At 36.3% G+C, this 16,902-nt stretch overlaps 1 protein-coding gene across 1 annotated transcript; it reads left to right on the top strand.

The window, feature by feature from the left end:
• Positions 1-1,492: 1,492 nt before the first annotated feature.
• LOC149007339 (structural molecules protein) lies at positions 1,493-16,101 on the top strand. Its single transcript, XM_089165351.1, has 3 exons — positions 1,493-2,492; positions 7,117-7,343; positions 15,458-16,101. The coding sequence occupies exons 1-3, from the start codon at positions 2,269-2,271 to the stop codon at positions 15,463-15,465; spliced, it is 459 nt and encodes a 152-aa protein (XP_089021477.1). The 5' UTR covers positions 1,493-2,268; the 3' UTR covers positions 15,466-16,101.
• Positions 16,102-16,902: the final 801 nt, after the last annotated feature.

The following is a 16,902-nucleotide window of genomic DNA, read 5'->3' as shown; positions in this document are numbered from 1 at the left end:
AACGAATACAATATTGTTCGATAAATCATTGATCCAATATAAACACATCTTCATTGTGACTTTTGCTTCTAGGGTTTTTGCTTATGATCCAGCCTTTTATTCCATCCTCTTATTCCACCAAGACAATGGAATTTGTATTTTGGGAAATTGTAAAAGAAATAGCTTCAATAAGGATAAGTATATTAGCAACAAGAACAATAATAAAAACGAACTACCAAGTCAATAAGAGTAAAAGGATCTTCAAATTCAATAAGAGTGAAAACCTCATGGTTCCAAAAACCATTACAAATTTCAACATAATTGTTAATCTTTTACTAGATGATGATTAATGCTTCTATATGTTCAATTTGTAGAAATTAGAGATAATACTACTTTCATGATAATAGAATGTGTTCATGTTTTGGGCAGCTTTTGAATTATTGTCACTAGGAACCTTATTCAACAAAATTTTTGAAGCGACATCTACCCCCCCCCCCCCCAAAAAAAAAAAATTTGATGTGAGATGCAAATTGACAAATATTAAAAAGCAACAACATACATCTTAAGTCTAAGCAATGTAATATATTATTGAACAAACATTATGGACTGCACTCACTTAAAGAAATAGTGAATGACAAAAAGAGACATAGGTTATGAAGAAAACAATATTAGAGAACAAAGACAATGAACCTAGCAAAAAGAAAGAAGAAGAAGAAAGAAAAAGGAGGAGGAAAATGAAAAAAAAGGATTAGAAAGTTAATCTCCATTACAACCTCAAGGAAACTCTAACTGTAAATTAGCATTATATAGAAAAATCACTTGAAGCTTTCTATGAAATGATATGAAATGACGGTAAAGTATAGTGATGCGTGTGGTTGCACAATTAATAGTAATAATGAGATGCATCATATTCAACTAATTTAGGAAAAATGCATTTATGACATTAATCAAGATATGTATGTTAGCAAAACCCATATAGGTTTTAACAAGCCACATTCATGGTTTTCAATCTCAAAAGGTCTTGATCCTTCGGCTAAATGGGTTGAGTTGAGTCCATGAGTTAATTTTTTTGGATGCACGTCAATCTCTGATTTGTTATAGCAAAAGTTGGTACAAGTTATGCTCAAATCTAACTCCTCAAGTGAACCGTGGTCAATCCCATTGATTTGGTTCATGAACTTGTTCATAGAAGAGAAAGTGAACGTAGGCTAGCTCAAGAATTGGGAGGCCGCCTTTAAAGGGTTAAGTTAGGTTCAAGAATAACACCATCAACAGAGTGCGAGTAAATGAGCATTAACAACAATGGTGTAGCACCATAGACAAAGACACTGTGAATTTCGATGCATGCCATGTAATTTGGAGCATAATAGTAGATGATAATTAGTTTCACCTTAATAACAATTGCTGCTAGTAAATAAAAAAAAAAAATCAACTTTTTTCTAATCCATCTATTTTTTACTTTCTTTAGGATACTCCCGTCCTTACAATAAAATGAGAAGAATATTGCCGTCATTCAGGAAATATGCTGCAGTAGTTGTACTGAAGGCGAGACACCATCGGACAACTGATCCCAAATTCTCAAGTATCACGATCAGATTCCTCTTCCTTGTTCGCGTTGCTAATTTATTTTTCCGTTCAAGTGGTTGAAGACATTGAGTTTTGATCTGGGAGGATTCGAGGTGAGAAAATCAGCTTGGATACTCCGAATTTGTTCTTCATCGGAGATGATGAATGGGGAAGTAAGTCTAGATTTCTTTCTCCTTCTCATCTCCCATATTTTGTTTTGTTCATGAGATGGGTTTCGTCGTTTCCATGACGTGGTGAAGCTGATGCCAATTTCGCCGATGGGTCCGGTCTTCTAGTTTCGGAAAATTCAGGGAATATTTGCGAATTTTTTTGGTTATCATTCTTTAGTGGCTTGAGGGATTGAGGGATTGTCGATTTGACATATGTTGGTTGAGAACCTGGAGGTATAAGTTTCTTGAAGATCAAAATTTTGTAGGATTGGTAGGATGGCAAGAAAGTGGCAAGAGCTGTTGGAGAATTAGATTGAACTTGGGTGATTCTGATAGACAAATTCAAGAGAGAAAGTTTGATTTGTAATTTCAGCGAGAAATTTTGGATTCATCAGTCGATGGGTTTTTGAAGGAAGCTTAATTCCTGCGTTAATCTTGTAAGGCCTGAAGGGATTTGAGTCTGACCTTGGTGTTCAGATTGAGAAGTTTTTTTGGTGACTGTGGGGCTTTGGTGATTCTTTTGACAAAGTTTTGATAATCTTGAATAAAAGTCATGTTCTATGGGGCGTTGGTCTGGGATCCCTGGCTCATTATCTCCCAGATTGTGTGTTTGCAGTGTTTATACTATATCACCCTTGGCTTATTCATGTCGATACTTGTTGGGACTCGTGTATCCCGGATGAGCCTGATATATTTCTTTGATTTCTCGACTCTCACTTCTTCTACAATTACTGGTTGGTGTGTCATTTCTTCGTTTCTACTCACCGCGGTTGCTGGGTGAGAATGCCTTCCTCTCTTTCTTTTAATTTCTAAAATTCTGTTAGAAGGATTTATTTGGAAGAGTTCTATATAGCACCAATTCAACAATGATCATTTTTATACATTTTCTATGTCGATCTGTTAAGAAATTTAATTTTTTAAAGAATCAACCTGTGCATGTCCATATTTGATCTGGTTATGTTGCTATGCCTATGATGACTGCTAACTTTCTAAGGTTCTTAGATATATAGTGCATTAATTCATATCTTTATCGCACTTAAAATTTGTTGGATTTATTTCAGTCTATTTCTCACCTTTCAAATTTGTTAATGATGGGTCCATGGGTGAAAGTGATTTGCATAAATTGTAGGGATTGCTCTCAAAACATGGTAGTTGGCATAGGAGAGCAAGGAACATTCCCATGGTAACACAGGCCCAGCTCGAAAGCCTTTAAAGAGCACCATACCGTTAGTGAAGAAAAGAACATATATTCGCCCTGCTGTTTCTTCCCCTCACCAAGAGAAAAAATGGGTAAATGATAGTCACTGCCCCTCTTAGATGGCTGAATGACACTTAGATTCCCTCTTAATATGTCAATGACACCTACCCTCCTTTGTCATTAGAAATATGACAATAAGGACCCTGCCATTAGGTTTCCAAGTTAAGTGGAACCTTTGCTGTTAATTTTTTTAACACCCCAAAATGCCTTTAACTGTAATAGTTATGCCTTTTCTTAAAATATCTTTCAGTTAAAACCCAAACCCATGGTAGAAGATCCCATAAGCTCTCACTTTTCCAAGAAGTCAAGTTGATCTGAGAACCAGAAAATGCCAAAACTCTGACTGAGATCTTGGTCCATCTCGCCACTTTTTCATTTTTGGCCCCATTTTTTACCGGAATCTTGTCAAATTTTCACTTGCAACACTTTTAAAGAGTCCTTTGCTCATCTACAATAACAAAACAACATCAATCAAGGGTATTTGAAGGTGTAATTCAAGCAAGGTGAATTTTTTCCCAAATACTATGTTTTGAACAATTTGAGTTATTTGATGTATCTAATCACTTGATTTTCATTTATATCAATTAATAGTTTTGTATTTCATGTTTTATAAGATTGCATGTTCATTCCTTCAGCATTCTGGTTTCAAATTTAGGGTCAAGTTGGAACTCATGCTTGGATTTGTTTTCTCAGAAATCTAAGGGCACTGGTGTGTCTAGATGGCCTAAAATTGGCTAAACACCAAGTTACAGAATACAGCCCCACCTGACCCTCAAAAAACCCTTGAGATGGCTCTCAAGTTCACTCGAGTTGGCCCCAATTTTTTACCATATCTTGGCTGAGATCTCGCGAGTCTTGGTTTTCTGACTGACTGAGATAAGTCTTGGGACCAAGATTTCTTACCATGCCCCAACCTACCCTCACCCCTAAACCCATTTATAGTATAAGATGTGGCAGAAGAGGGCATCTCTTTCTCTTTGCCCATCTTCCTTCCCAAATCAGATGAAAAATTCAAGAAGTGCCAGAGGACCCAATAGATTCTTTTTCTTTTCCACCCCACAGCCATCAAGAAAACCAAGGGAAAGCCATGGACATTCTACCCTGGAGATTCAGATGATGTTCCCTTTCAATCTCTTCCTCTTCTGCTCCAGATCTTCAACACTATGGATGTGTGCCATGGATACAAATGACTATGATTTTACAGAATAACAATTTGATAGCCCTCTTCTGTTGCTGCCAATTTTCTGGGATGAAGGCAATAAATGGAATCAGGTAGAAACAACATAGAATTATCAGTGTTGGAAGAAAACAGAATCTTTCTATTACTTACTGCTGATGAGATTGATTTGTAACGTAGACATGTCAAAGAATTCTATATCCTGTCTTCCCCATTTTCTTTCTTCCATTAAGGTGAGGGTGTTTCAGATAGGCTTTAAAGGAAAAGATGAGTTGAGAAAATGGGAGATGGGTATGGATTAATATAAAGAGAAGTTCTAATCGTTGTCTACCATGTTCTCAGCCTCTAGTGTTCACTTGTTCCCCCCCCCCCCCCTCTTTCTCTTTCTCTTTCTCTTTCTCTTTTGGATTTGCTCATTCTGCAAGCCAATTGGTTTTTTATTTTATTATTATTATTATTATTTTAATCATCATGGTTTAAGCTCTAATTGCTATATGAAAAACCTAAAGGTGGTCAAGTCCTTACTCATCAGAACAATCAAATCCATGAGACACAAAATTTCAACAATTGAAGAAAAAGAAAACTGGTCTTCATCTCTGTGTGTGAACGCAGGGGAAAGAGAAGGTTCAGGGTTTTTGCTTGTTGAGAGACTGGGAACTGAACAGAAATCAGAGGAAAAACAAAGGAAGAAAAGAGACGGGTTTGAAGCATATATTGGAACAAATAAAATCGCATTGAGCATCCAAATCCATAAGGAATGCCTGATATCCTGAACTCGGATTCTTTGCAACTTCTCCATAGTGCCAGATCTTACCCCCCCCCCTTCTTTTGTTATGTTTTTTCTGTTTACCTATTTCGAAGTGGTGAGGAAAAAAAATGAAAGAACTATAATTAGGAATGAATATGTATGTATCTAGTATAGTCCCGTTCTCTAATGAAAGAATTGAGCAGTTATTCTAGCCGTTCTGTTTGGTGTTTGAGTTCCATCTGTGCAAAGATGACTTAATTAGGAAAGATGGGTGAAGGGGGTATTCCTTCACCCACATCTCTATTCACTGGAAAAAAGAAAAGAAAAAAAATCATTTTAGTCTCCTAGTTTTGAGATGAGGCTATTTTGGTCTTTGAATTCATTTTAAGTTAAGGGGTACTTTAGTAATTTAGCAATATGAGAGTAAGCATTTCATTGACATTTGAGTGATTATTGTCTCCTTTTTTGGGTAAGAGGGGTTGTAAGTGTCATTAGCATATTAAGAGGGGTCTAAGTGTCATTCAGATAACTAAGAGGGGAGGTAACTCTTACATCCCTGAAAACCCCCCTCTCCTGCCGGTTTTTGACAAATCGAAGAAGAATTAGCTTGGTTGTCCATTCCAGAAATTGAAGAAGGAAGAAGAAAGAAATAAAGTAATGGATCGTAGTGCTAGGATTGACTATAAAACTGTTACAGGGAGAGTTATTTTTTGTTAGCCATTAACAAGATGATATAGGATCCATGAGAAGAAAGGGGAAAAGGTTATTGTTCAAGGTAGAATCATTTAAGAACTGCCATTTTAAGCCATGTATAGCTTACTTTAATGATGTAGAATCAGAGGCTGGGTAATTGAAAACCGTTGAACAAGAACCCAATGGACCAGGCCAGCTCAAGCCAGCCCATTCAGTCCGGGAGGTCTTCTAGAAAGGGCCTAAAAGATGCCAAAACACTGTTCACATGGCTGTCCATGTGAACAGTGTGCAGCCCCATATTTGACTTAAACAAAAATACTCTTAGAAGATTTGTGGGGCCCAATATTAGATTACATGGAGATTTTATTGTTGGCAGATTTAGAAGCTTAGTTTGGTTTTTATTGTGATAGTTTCTAATTTAGTTATTCATCCATGTTGCCGGATCATAAAGCCTAGTAGTTTTTAATTCTATTAAGTGTCCTTATTTGAACTAGAGCCCTAGTTAGGGAGTTGTCTTAATTTAGGAGTCTTTTTATTTACTTATAAATATGATGTAATCCCCCGTTATTTTGGAGATTGCAAAATTATGAATTGAGTTTAAGTTTGTGAGAGCCTGCTTGGTCTCTTCTTTGTATTTTTCTACTTTTCTCACTGTTAAGCTCGCCATAGCAGACCCCTTCTCTGGTCTGTGTTGCTTAGATGTTGTGGATATGGACAGTAGAATAGATTTTGGTTATGGCTAGTGACTAAAGAAAAGCATTGCTTCTATGGAGCATGTATTTGGTACATCGTTGAAACAACTTTTAAATTTATTAGGGCTTTCCTTGTTGGTTAGTTGTTTACCATTCTTCTGTCCCTGTATAGGTTTGTACAAATCATGCATGTGAAATATGCAATTGTTGGAATTCTGCTGTTTTCATTTCTTCTTTTTATGATTCATATCTAAGTAAGAATTATCCCTTGCTTCTCTTTATCAAATATCTCATTTTATCATTTATGGATCCCAATATCAGGATTGGAATGCTTCGTTATTTTGTTAATTTATTCCCTTGTTTATGGCTTTATGCATTATATTTCTTAGTATTTGACAATGATTTTCCTGTAACATGCTCAAATTATATGGGATAGAGGGATGGATTAACTTGCTTTGGTGAATTGTTTGTGCATTTCATGTTTTTGGACAAAATATTTCTGCCTATATTGATAAGTTCTCAATTAGAAGACTCTTGTTGAGAGGCATGGAAGCTTGTGGTGTCTTGCTTGATGATTTAGCTAGCTTAGTGACACTGTTGAATTAATATGCATTGTAGTTTTGGCCTTATTATGATACATCATGTGTCAGGGGCAGTGGTTATGCAAATGACTAGTAGAAGCTGCTACCCCCCCCCCCCCCCACACAAGAAGGAAAAAAAGAAGGAAAGGAGGAGTCCCCTCTTGTGGGTCTCTTTTTTCGATCCCTTATGTTGTGGAAATTGGTCGTGCAATCGCACATACCTGCTCACTGTGCAACATTTGTTCTCTGCAGGGGCTTTTATGTGTTCTATTTGGTTGAGAGAGCCAAAAAGTGCTTAGATTTTTCAGCCACCCTCTATATATTGCACCTGTTCATATGCATCATATATGGAGGGTGGCCATCCTCATTTACATGGTGGGTTGTTAGCGGTACTGGTCTTGCAGTGATGGCTTTGCTGGGTGAATGGTTGTGCATACGACGTGAGCTACGTGAAATTCCCATAACAAGATTTCGTTCGAGTAAGTGGATATTACTTTTTATGGTTTGCTTGTCCATGGTGAACTGGATGTTAATGAACAATTTTCACCGCTTGCCTGTGATGCTCAAAATTTTGTTGGTTCTAAATGTTCCCTCCAATACATATTTACATATGTGATCGTGACATATGTTCTTCTCCTTGGTTTCTGATTGCTTATTCTTCTTTTTTTATCCTACAGCAGGAAAGTGGCTTTTCTTTTTTTTTTTTTTATTTGTTTTCTTTTAGTGTACTATGAAAGAAATATAATTGTCTTCCACCAGTTTTGTTTTAATATGTTCATACTTTTTCTTGGCTTCTCTACACTTTCTATCCTATAAGAAACATGATTTCTTTGAACATGCTTGAACCAGATAGCATCCTTCAAGCCTGATATTGACATATGGCATTGTTGGATGCAATGCCTTTCATATCGATCTTATTATATTTTCATCTAAGGGATACACATTTTCCTAGTAGGGACGGGTATTTTCGTCTTTGGCTCTTTTTCAATGATATTCCTTAACTAAGCTGGTTAGAAAATGGCACAATTGAGTTGATAAGCATCTTTCTGGTTTCACCCTTTATTATTATTTTATTTTTAAATAAAAAACCTCCAACACTAATCACCAAGATACCATGACAACTATAGAGGATCCCAAGGGCAAGCACTCAAACCTGAAGTGGGTTGTTGGACTTTTCCTCATTGGTTTGATTACTGATGTGGACCATGCTACGCGAAAGGTGATTGAGATAATTGTATGGCGAATTCTCAGGGAAGCAAAGGTTTAGGACTGTGGATGCTGCTACTACCAATTGTTCGTTAGTGACATACACAGACTTGAGCGGGCTATGCTTTTTTTCATGTAGGTTCTATGTGCCTTCTGTGAGTCCATGTTGGTGTTGGTTACCAGGGTGTTCAAGCATGTCTAGATAGTTGCACCCCCATGTCTAGAAGCTTGACAAAAGAACACTTCAATAGTTGATATCATGAGCAAGAGCATGTTTGTTGAGGGAGATATTGAAAATTCAGAGTTGTTCTTGGTACCATGGCTACTTGTAGGGGATTGTTTTTGGTACGTAGAACTTGGGTGCAATGGTATCAGTTTTGTGGTGCTTGGTGACTGTAACTGTATGTCAGGCTACCACTCACAGATGGCACAGAGTGGGCAATCTTGTCAACAGTGATCCAGTTCTGCAATATATCTGCTTGGGCATCCATTTTATTGTGCATATTGGCTGTGGCTTGAGTTGGTGTATGAACATGCAGGTTATAGAGGATATGTGGTTCAAGAACTGAGTGCTAACATTCAAAAGGGTGTTTATTGCTTGTGTTGCTTCGGAGAGCTTTCTTTATGGCACAGATTTGAAGCTCCCCCAGGGAAAAGCTATGGGATCCTTAGGAATGTTGGACTTTGTTAATCTACAAGGATATTTATGGCACAATTCTGTCCATTACGTTAGAAACAACCTCACTCCATTAAGGGAGCGTTAGTTCGCAAAGAGAAAACAAATCTAGAGAAAGAAATCACCTTAGAGCTGCCAAATTGATCCGGGTCTCCTCCTCTATCCATACTGTTGTTGGGTGTATACATAGACAAACCAAGTAGTATCTATTTTAAGAATAGTAGTATGATTATTGTGAAAGGATAGTAAGAGATTTAATTAGGGTTTTGCATTTATGGTATTTTTTATTTTCAAAATGTACATTTCTAACGTCAATTGTTTGAAAACTGATTCATTATAATTCTTGTGGAAAGAGAAATAATTATTGAATTGTTCTAATTATTATGATTGCAATTTACAATTGTAGACAGATTAATTATACCCATTTAGTTAATGTACCCATTTAGTTAATGAGACTGAGGGTATTTTATATATATATATATATATATATATATATAAACGAATGGCAGGAAACAAGGGGATGGATTCCCAATTACAGCTGAGCTACATCAAGGATCAGCTTTAAGCCCATATTTATTTGCACTTATAATGGATGATTTAATCAAAGACATTCAAGATGAGGTTCATTGATGAATGCTTTTTGCTGATGCTATTGTTTTGGTAGACGAAACACACAAGTAGGGATTAATACAAAGTTAGGATCATGGAGAGCAACTTTGGGATCAAACGGCTTTAAACTAAGTAGAACGAAGATTGAATATCTAGTGTGTAACTCTAGTCATGATCGGACGTATGATGTGATGGTGAAATTTGATGAGAAGGAGATTCCAATTAAGCGATTATTTTAGGTACCTTGGTTCATGAGGTGATATAGAGAATGATGTTTCCACAAGTATTTAAATAGGGTGTGGATGAAGTGTAGGGGTGCGTCCGTGGTTTTGTGTGATTGACATATTTCTTTAAAGCTCAAAGAAAGATTTTGTAGGACCATTGTACAACCAGCTATGATATGGTGTAGAATGTTGGGCAAAAATGAGGATGCTAAGATGGATGAGGGGCAAAATTAGGAAGGATAAGATAATGAATAGTGATAATAGAGATGGTATGGAGTAGCTTTGATAAATGATGAGCTACGAGAAATTTGATTGAGGCAACATGTCCACATCCGACAGATGCCTTTAAATGCCCTTGTAAGCAGAAGTGATCTAATCCAAAACGAAGGAACTATAAGAACTAGGGGCAAACCTAAAATAACCTTAAGAGAAGTGGTGAGAAAGGATATGCTTGGCTTATGCCTTCTATCTACTATGGCCTTGGATAGAGCTGATTGGAAGGGAAGGATCCATGTAGCTGAACAAATAAAAAATGGAGTATGTATAATAGTGGATAAGGATTTAAAAAATGATGTGGTGGATGTTAAAAGAGTGGGTGATAGGATTATTGCTATCAAGCTTGTAATGGAGAAAGAATTCGTAAATATAATTTGTGCATATGCACCTCAAGTAGGATTGGATGAAAGTCTAAAGCTAGAATTTTGGGAAAATATGGATGGATTAATGCAAGGAATTCGTCAAGGAGAAAAGATTATCATAGGAGGTGATCTAAATGGACATATTGGAAAATATCAAAGAGGCTATGAGAGTGTACATGGAGGATATGGTTTTGGAGAGAGGAATGAGAAAGGGATTTCAATTTTAGATTTTTCTATTGCTTTTGATCTATCTATTATAAATACTTACTTCAAAAAGAGAGATGAGCATTTAATTACCTTCAAAAGTGGACATCATAGAAGCCAAATAGATTTCTTCCTAACTAGAAGGACTGATAGATTGTTGTGCAAGGATTGCAAGGTGATACCGGGGGAAAGCTTAACTGCACAACATAGACTTGTGGACTTGGATATTTGCTTAACCCCAAAAACACATAAAAGGTCCAAGGTTAACTATCCTAGGATAAGATGGTGGAACTTTAAAGGAGAGTGCTTGAAATCCTTCATTAATGAAGTAGTCAAACAAGGAAAGTGAGATTTTAAGGGGGATACCAATATGATGTGGAATGAGATGGCTATATGTATCAAGAATGTGGCTAAAGATGTCTTAGGTGAATCAAAAGGAAAGCTCCATTCTTATAGAGAGACTTGGTGGTGGGATAATGAGGTTTAAGCTGCCATTAGGAATAAGAAAGTTAGTTTTAAGACATGGCAAAGAACTAAGGATGTTGAGGATCTTCAAATGTATACGTTGGATAGAAATGAAGCTAAGAAAATTGCGGGAAAAACAAGGGAAAAGAAGTATGAAGAGTTATACAATAAGTTGGGCACGAAGGAAGGGAAAAAAATCTATTTATAAGATAGCTAAGATGAGGGATAGGAAGAGTAGAGATCTTGACCATGTTAGATGTTTTAAAATGGAGATGGTAAAGTATTAGTATGTGATGAGGACATTAAAAAAAATTGGAAAATCTATTTCTCTAGTCTACTAAATGAGCATACTTCAAGCATTTATGATTCAAACGATTACACTTTTCACCAGAGGCACCAATTTTCAAACTTATATATGTAGAATTTCGATGTCCGAAGTAAAAGAAGCATTAAGGAGGATGAAACTCGGCAAGATACAAGGTCCTGATGAAATCCCAATAGAAGTATGGAAGAGCTTGGGAACCCATGGATTAGTTTGGTTGACTAAGTTGTTTAATAATATTATGAGCATAGGGAAAATGTTAGATGAATGGAGGAGAAGCGTTTTGGTTCCAATTTACAAAAATAAAGAAGATATTCAAAGCTGTAATAACTATAGGGGCATTAAATTGATGAGCCATACTATGAAATTGTGGGAGAGAATAATTGAAACCCGTCTGAGACACATAACTACAATTACAGAGAACCAAATTGGGTTTATACTGGGAAGATCTACAATGGAGGCTATTTATCTAATTAGGAGACTTATGAAAAGGTATAGAAAATGTAGGAAAGACCTTCATATGGTATTTATTGACGTAGAAAAAGCTTATGATAGAGTTCCAAGAGCGTTAATTTGGCAAGTACTAGAGAAAAGAAGTGTTGCAAGTAAATATGTAAATATAGTTAATGATATGTATGATGGTTCGGTGACAAGTGTAAGATCAGTGGGGGGACAAAGTAATGAATTCCCAATTACAATTGGGCTACATTAATGATCAACTTTAAGCCCATATCTATTTACACTTGTAATGGATGAATCAACCAAAGACATTCAAGATGAGGTCCCCATGTGTATGCTTTTTGCTGATGATATTGTGTTGATTGATGAGACTCAAGTGGGGATTAATACCAAATTAGAATCATGGAGAGTAGCTTTGGAATCTAAAGGCTTTAAACTAAGTAGATCAAAGACAGAATATCTAGTTTGTAACTTTAGTCATGATCAGGTAGACGATGAGGTGGTGATACTTGACGATAACGAGATTCCTCAGAGTGATTGTTTTAGGTACCTAGGTTCAATCATAAGTAAAAGAGGTGATTTAGAACATGAGGTTTTCCAAAGAATTAAAACAGGGTGGATGAAGTGGAGAGATGCGTCCGGGGTCTTGTATGATCGGCGTATTCCATTAAAGCTTGAAGGAAAATTTTATAGGACTGTTGTTCGACTAGCTATGATGTACGGTGCAGAGTGTTGGGCTGCTAAAAAGAATCATAAAGATAAACTCAGTTATAGAACAAAATTCCATCGAAACTTGCGAAATTTTCACCGAAATTTTCCATTTTGAAAAATGTGAAACAAAATTCATGAGGACCTAAAAAAAGTCCTCAGTTTCGATCGAAACTGTCGAAATTTCGTCGAAACTTATCGAAACCTCGAAACCTATCGAAACTTGGTTCAACTCAGTTGGACCAAGTTGGTTCATGAGGAAAAAAATCCCAAATTTCGTGGGGAACTTGGGAAATTTCATAGGAAACTTGAAAAATTTCGTGGAAACTTGTAAAATTTCGTGGAAACTTGGGAAATTTCGTGGAAACCTGGGAAATTTCGTGGAAACCTAGGAAATTTCGTGGAAACCTGGAAAATTTAGTGGAAACTTGGGACTTTTTCCTGTAAATTTTGTAGCTTTTCCAAATTTTCAATTTTTTTGTTTATTTCATGTTTCCCCAAATATCAGGACAAATACCCCCTCCATCAGGACTTCCCTATGCAAAGGGCATATTCCCTCAGGTTGGTTATCTTAAGCATATTGATGACCAGACTCATAAAGTTACAGTTATCAATTAACTTGACAACCATAGGCATAAAATGTCATGGGATGTCTATGTTCATTGGTTGGAAGAGAGGATGTTACATGCATAGTACTACTCAGCTCACAAGACGAATCCACTCTTGGCACTCCTCTTAACACTAAGTTGTATTTTCCTTTTATTGTCAACTATTTTGAAGTTAGAAATTATATATTGAATGTTATATGCTTAAGTAGTTAAGTTTATAATGTACTTTTTGGACAACTCTACATTGATGTTATGTACATTGAATGACATCTCTACATTGATTTTTTTAGCAAAATACAACAAATGTATTCTGTATACTCTAATTAGCTTAAATACAGGATCCCACCCCAAAATACTCTCTAAAACCTGTCGAAACTTGATGTCGAAACTTGTATGGAAAAGTCCTCGGTTTCCTCGAAATTTCCCAAGTTTCCACCTAAGTTTTCCATTTTCACCCGTTGAAACTCGAGTTTTCCTTGAATTTTTTACTATGAACTCAGTAGCAGAAATGAGGATGCTAAGATGGATGAGTGGAAAAACTATGATGGATAAGATAAAAAATGATCATATTAGAGTTGGTTTGGGAGTTGCTCTCATAAGTGATAAGCTTCAAGAAAGTTGTTTGAGATGGCACGACCCAAGGTTATTAAAGCGGCAAAGCGACCAAAGTGATTGGGGCTCCGTCTTGGCGATTAGGTGACTAAGCGGCGCTTAGGCGGCAATAAAGCGACCAAAGCGGTTTAGTCAATATTTTTAATATAACTACTTTTAAATTACTTTTTAATACAAATACTTTTTATAATAAACTAAAGTACTAAACAAACATTCAACAATCACATTCATAAAAATGAAAATAAAAAAAAATTCAAGAATCACAATTATGAAAAATTATCCAAAAAAAGATTAAAAACATAACTTCATCTCATCAAGCATCATAGCATCTTGGCGGCAATATGGCGCAAAAGGCAGCAAAGCGATAGTGCCTAAGCAAAAAAGCGGCAAGAAATCAGCCCGTTAGTTAAGCGGCAATAATTTAAGCGGTTAAAAAACCGCTTTGCCGCCTATAAATGCCCATGTATGGAGAAGTGATATAATCCAGATTGAAGGAACTAGAAGAGCTAGGGGTAGACCTAAGATAACCTTAAGAGAAGTGGTGAGAAAGACTGTATAGTTTAGACCTTGTATCTAGCATGGCCTCAAACAGAACTGATTGGAGGGCAAGAATCCATGTAACCGACCCCATTTAGTTGGGACAAGGCTTATTGTTGTTGTTGTTGTTGTAATTCTCTTTCAATTCATGTGGATGTTTCTTTAGTTAAGCATGAGATTTCTCTTTCTATATACTAGAGATACTAGTTCAGGTTTCATACCAGCAATCACGCATTATTCTGTGTTTCATTTTAGAATAGACGTACTGATTTCTGTTTATAAAGTCAGATTTTGCTACAGTTTTCCTGGTGTGCTACCTCAGGTCCAATTCTCAGTCTTCTCTTATTCATGGATTGATGGTTTAGTTCCTGTTTCAGATTGATATTCTATTCCTTTGCTGAACCTGTTGATGTTTTGATTAACTATGTTACCAGTCTGATCCCACTTTAATCTTAGATTAATATACTGTTAATGAAAATCCTATTCTAGTAATCCTATCACCTGTGGGTGTCATCATGACTTCATAACAGACAACTTTGAGAAGTTTTTCTCCTTCTTATTCCTTATTCAGTATTAAATCAATTTTCAAATTTGGTTTCCTTGCTTGACTGCATTCTTTTTCTTGAATTTCTGAACTTATTGTTTCAGGATTTTGTAAACCCATCAGATTGGCATCAACTTTGACTGGCTCAATCTGGTTATCTGTCATCTGTGCAAAGTTAAGGTTACCAGGTTATCCAATCATGTAGCACAGAGGTTATGGCTGAAGCTTTTTTCTTTTTCATTTTTCTCTTCTCTCTTCTGACCCCAACGGCAAGGGTATGATAAGTCATTTCTCTCTTGGGATCGTTATGACACAAGCATTTTGAAACTAAAGGAATTTCAATGTTCATTGAACTCTCATCCGTTTGAAATTTTCTATTTATAATCTGCTGGGAGAACCCAGTTGTGGTATGAGTAACCCAAGTTGCATAAGAAAACTTAGTCAGGCTCATCTAATATGCATTTTAGGTTGATTTAATGGAATCAGTTCCTTTGCACTTGGAGTGGTTAAAGACAACATAAAGCAAAAGAGACCTAAAAGAGACAGGGTGTAAGCCTTTTCTTCACATCATGAACTATAATGCAAACGAAATGAAGTGCACACTAATTCATAGAAACTCAGTATCTTAATTTTCTTTCTGCAATGGCTAAAGTAGTCAGCATATTTATTAAGTCACCTCCAGTAGATGTAAATAAATTCATATAATCCGTCAAATTAGTGTTTTAATCTTATCATTTTATTCAAATTTCAACCTTGTTAACTTGAAAGCTATTTGGTGCAGGTGCTTAATGAATTCCATTGGCAAGAGGATATGCAACGGAACTTTCTTGCCGACGGATGACTTGATTATATCAAAGCTTTTAGCGAAGCTTGTGAGATAAATTTTTGCATCAAGGACTATGGAGGTTCACATATCAGCTTTAGGTTCCACTGTCCATGCTGGCTATTCATAACAGAGTACTGAAAGAAAAAAAGGAAAAAGAAAAAACCAACTTAAATGGGAGGAATTTGGGAAGACAACCATTTTATGACTACTTCTTAATGTTGGGTAACTTGATTTATGATGGAAATTTGCTCTGACTGAAATATTTGCTTCATATCTTCCCCCTCCCTTTCCCTCTGAAAATGGGAATGGAACAAGCTTAAGTGATGTGAGATCAATGGGTTTGGTGAATCATTTATCTGTAAGCCTTGAATAATGAGCTCAGTTAGGTATTAGGTGATTGATGTCTGATCATTAATTCCCTGTTTGCAAGAAGATTTTTTTATCCTTATTCAATCTTGGCTGTATTTGATTATATGGTGTACTTGATTAGTGCAGGACGGGTTGACAATCTCCTGCCTGTATATTGGCACAACTATTTTTTTCTCAATATGGATGCTGCATTCGCTTATAAATTCTTTTAGTATCACATACACAACAGCAACAGAGATTCATTAACGTTCTTATTAGAGTTCTATGGTAATAACACTTGATTTATCAGTTAAATATTAACAAAGGGGTTATTGCTTTTGTTTCAGTCACCATTGTCAAATTGATTCAGGGTAACCGGGGTGGGCCCGGGGGGGGCTTTTTGGGGGGGGAAATTTATTTACTTATAAGAGATTATACATGTAGAGAAGTGTTTAATGTTTGTGTTCATTGAAAAGATGTATACTGGATTTGAACATGTAAAACGTCACACGAAACCAAACCAAAAGCTGAAAAAGATCTCCTCCATCATCATATGGCATCAGGCAGGTAGAGATCATGCCATCCTCTTCCATCACATATTTAGGGGGAGATGTATATCTTTGAATATTCGTGAGGTAGATGGCATGGCGGGGGTTAGGGGGATTGTTATTTGCATCAACAGATGCAGCATGAGCGTATGGGGATGATCTAACCGTGTGTATAAAAATAAATCCAATGGTTGTGAGAGAACAGATGAGGTACTTATGTAAATATGATTTAATTTTATTAACATTCAAAGGTTTACTATTTTATGAAGTTTTACAGTGAAACCCATTCACAAAACACCCCACAAAATGACCTCCCTTCATGCAAAATCTCTCCGTTTCATCTCCTCCATTCCTCCGACATACATCTTCTTTCATATCTACAATCATCCAACCCTAGTTGCTGAGGAAACACTCAGGATACCCAAATTGATCTGAACTGGAATTGCATCGAAGGACTCCATAGGAATCTTGGAAGTTTGGAGATATATCAAAGAGGCATTTTGG

Source organism: Hakea prostrata, chromosome 8 (genome assembly GCF_041222555.1).
Source record: "Hakea prostrata isolate BN-2017 chromosome 8, UWA_Hpros_2, whole genome shotgun sequence".
Lineage (NCBI taxonomy): Eukaryota > Viridiplantae > Streptophyta > Magnoliopsida > Proteales > Proteaceae > Hakea > Hakea prostrata.
Note: the sequence above shows the minus strand (reverse complement) of the source record. Positions and strands in the feature narration are given on the sequence as shown.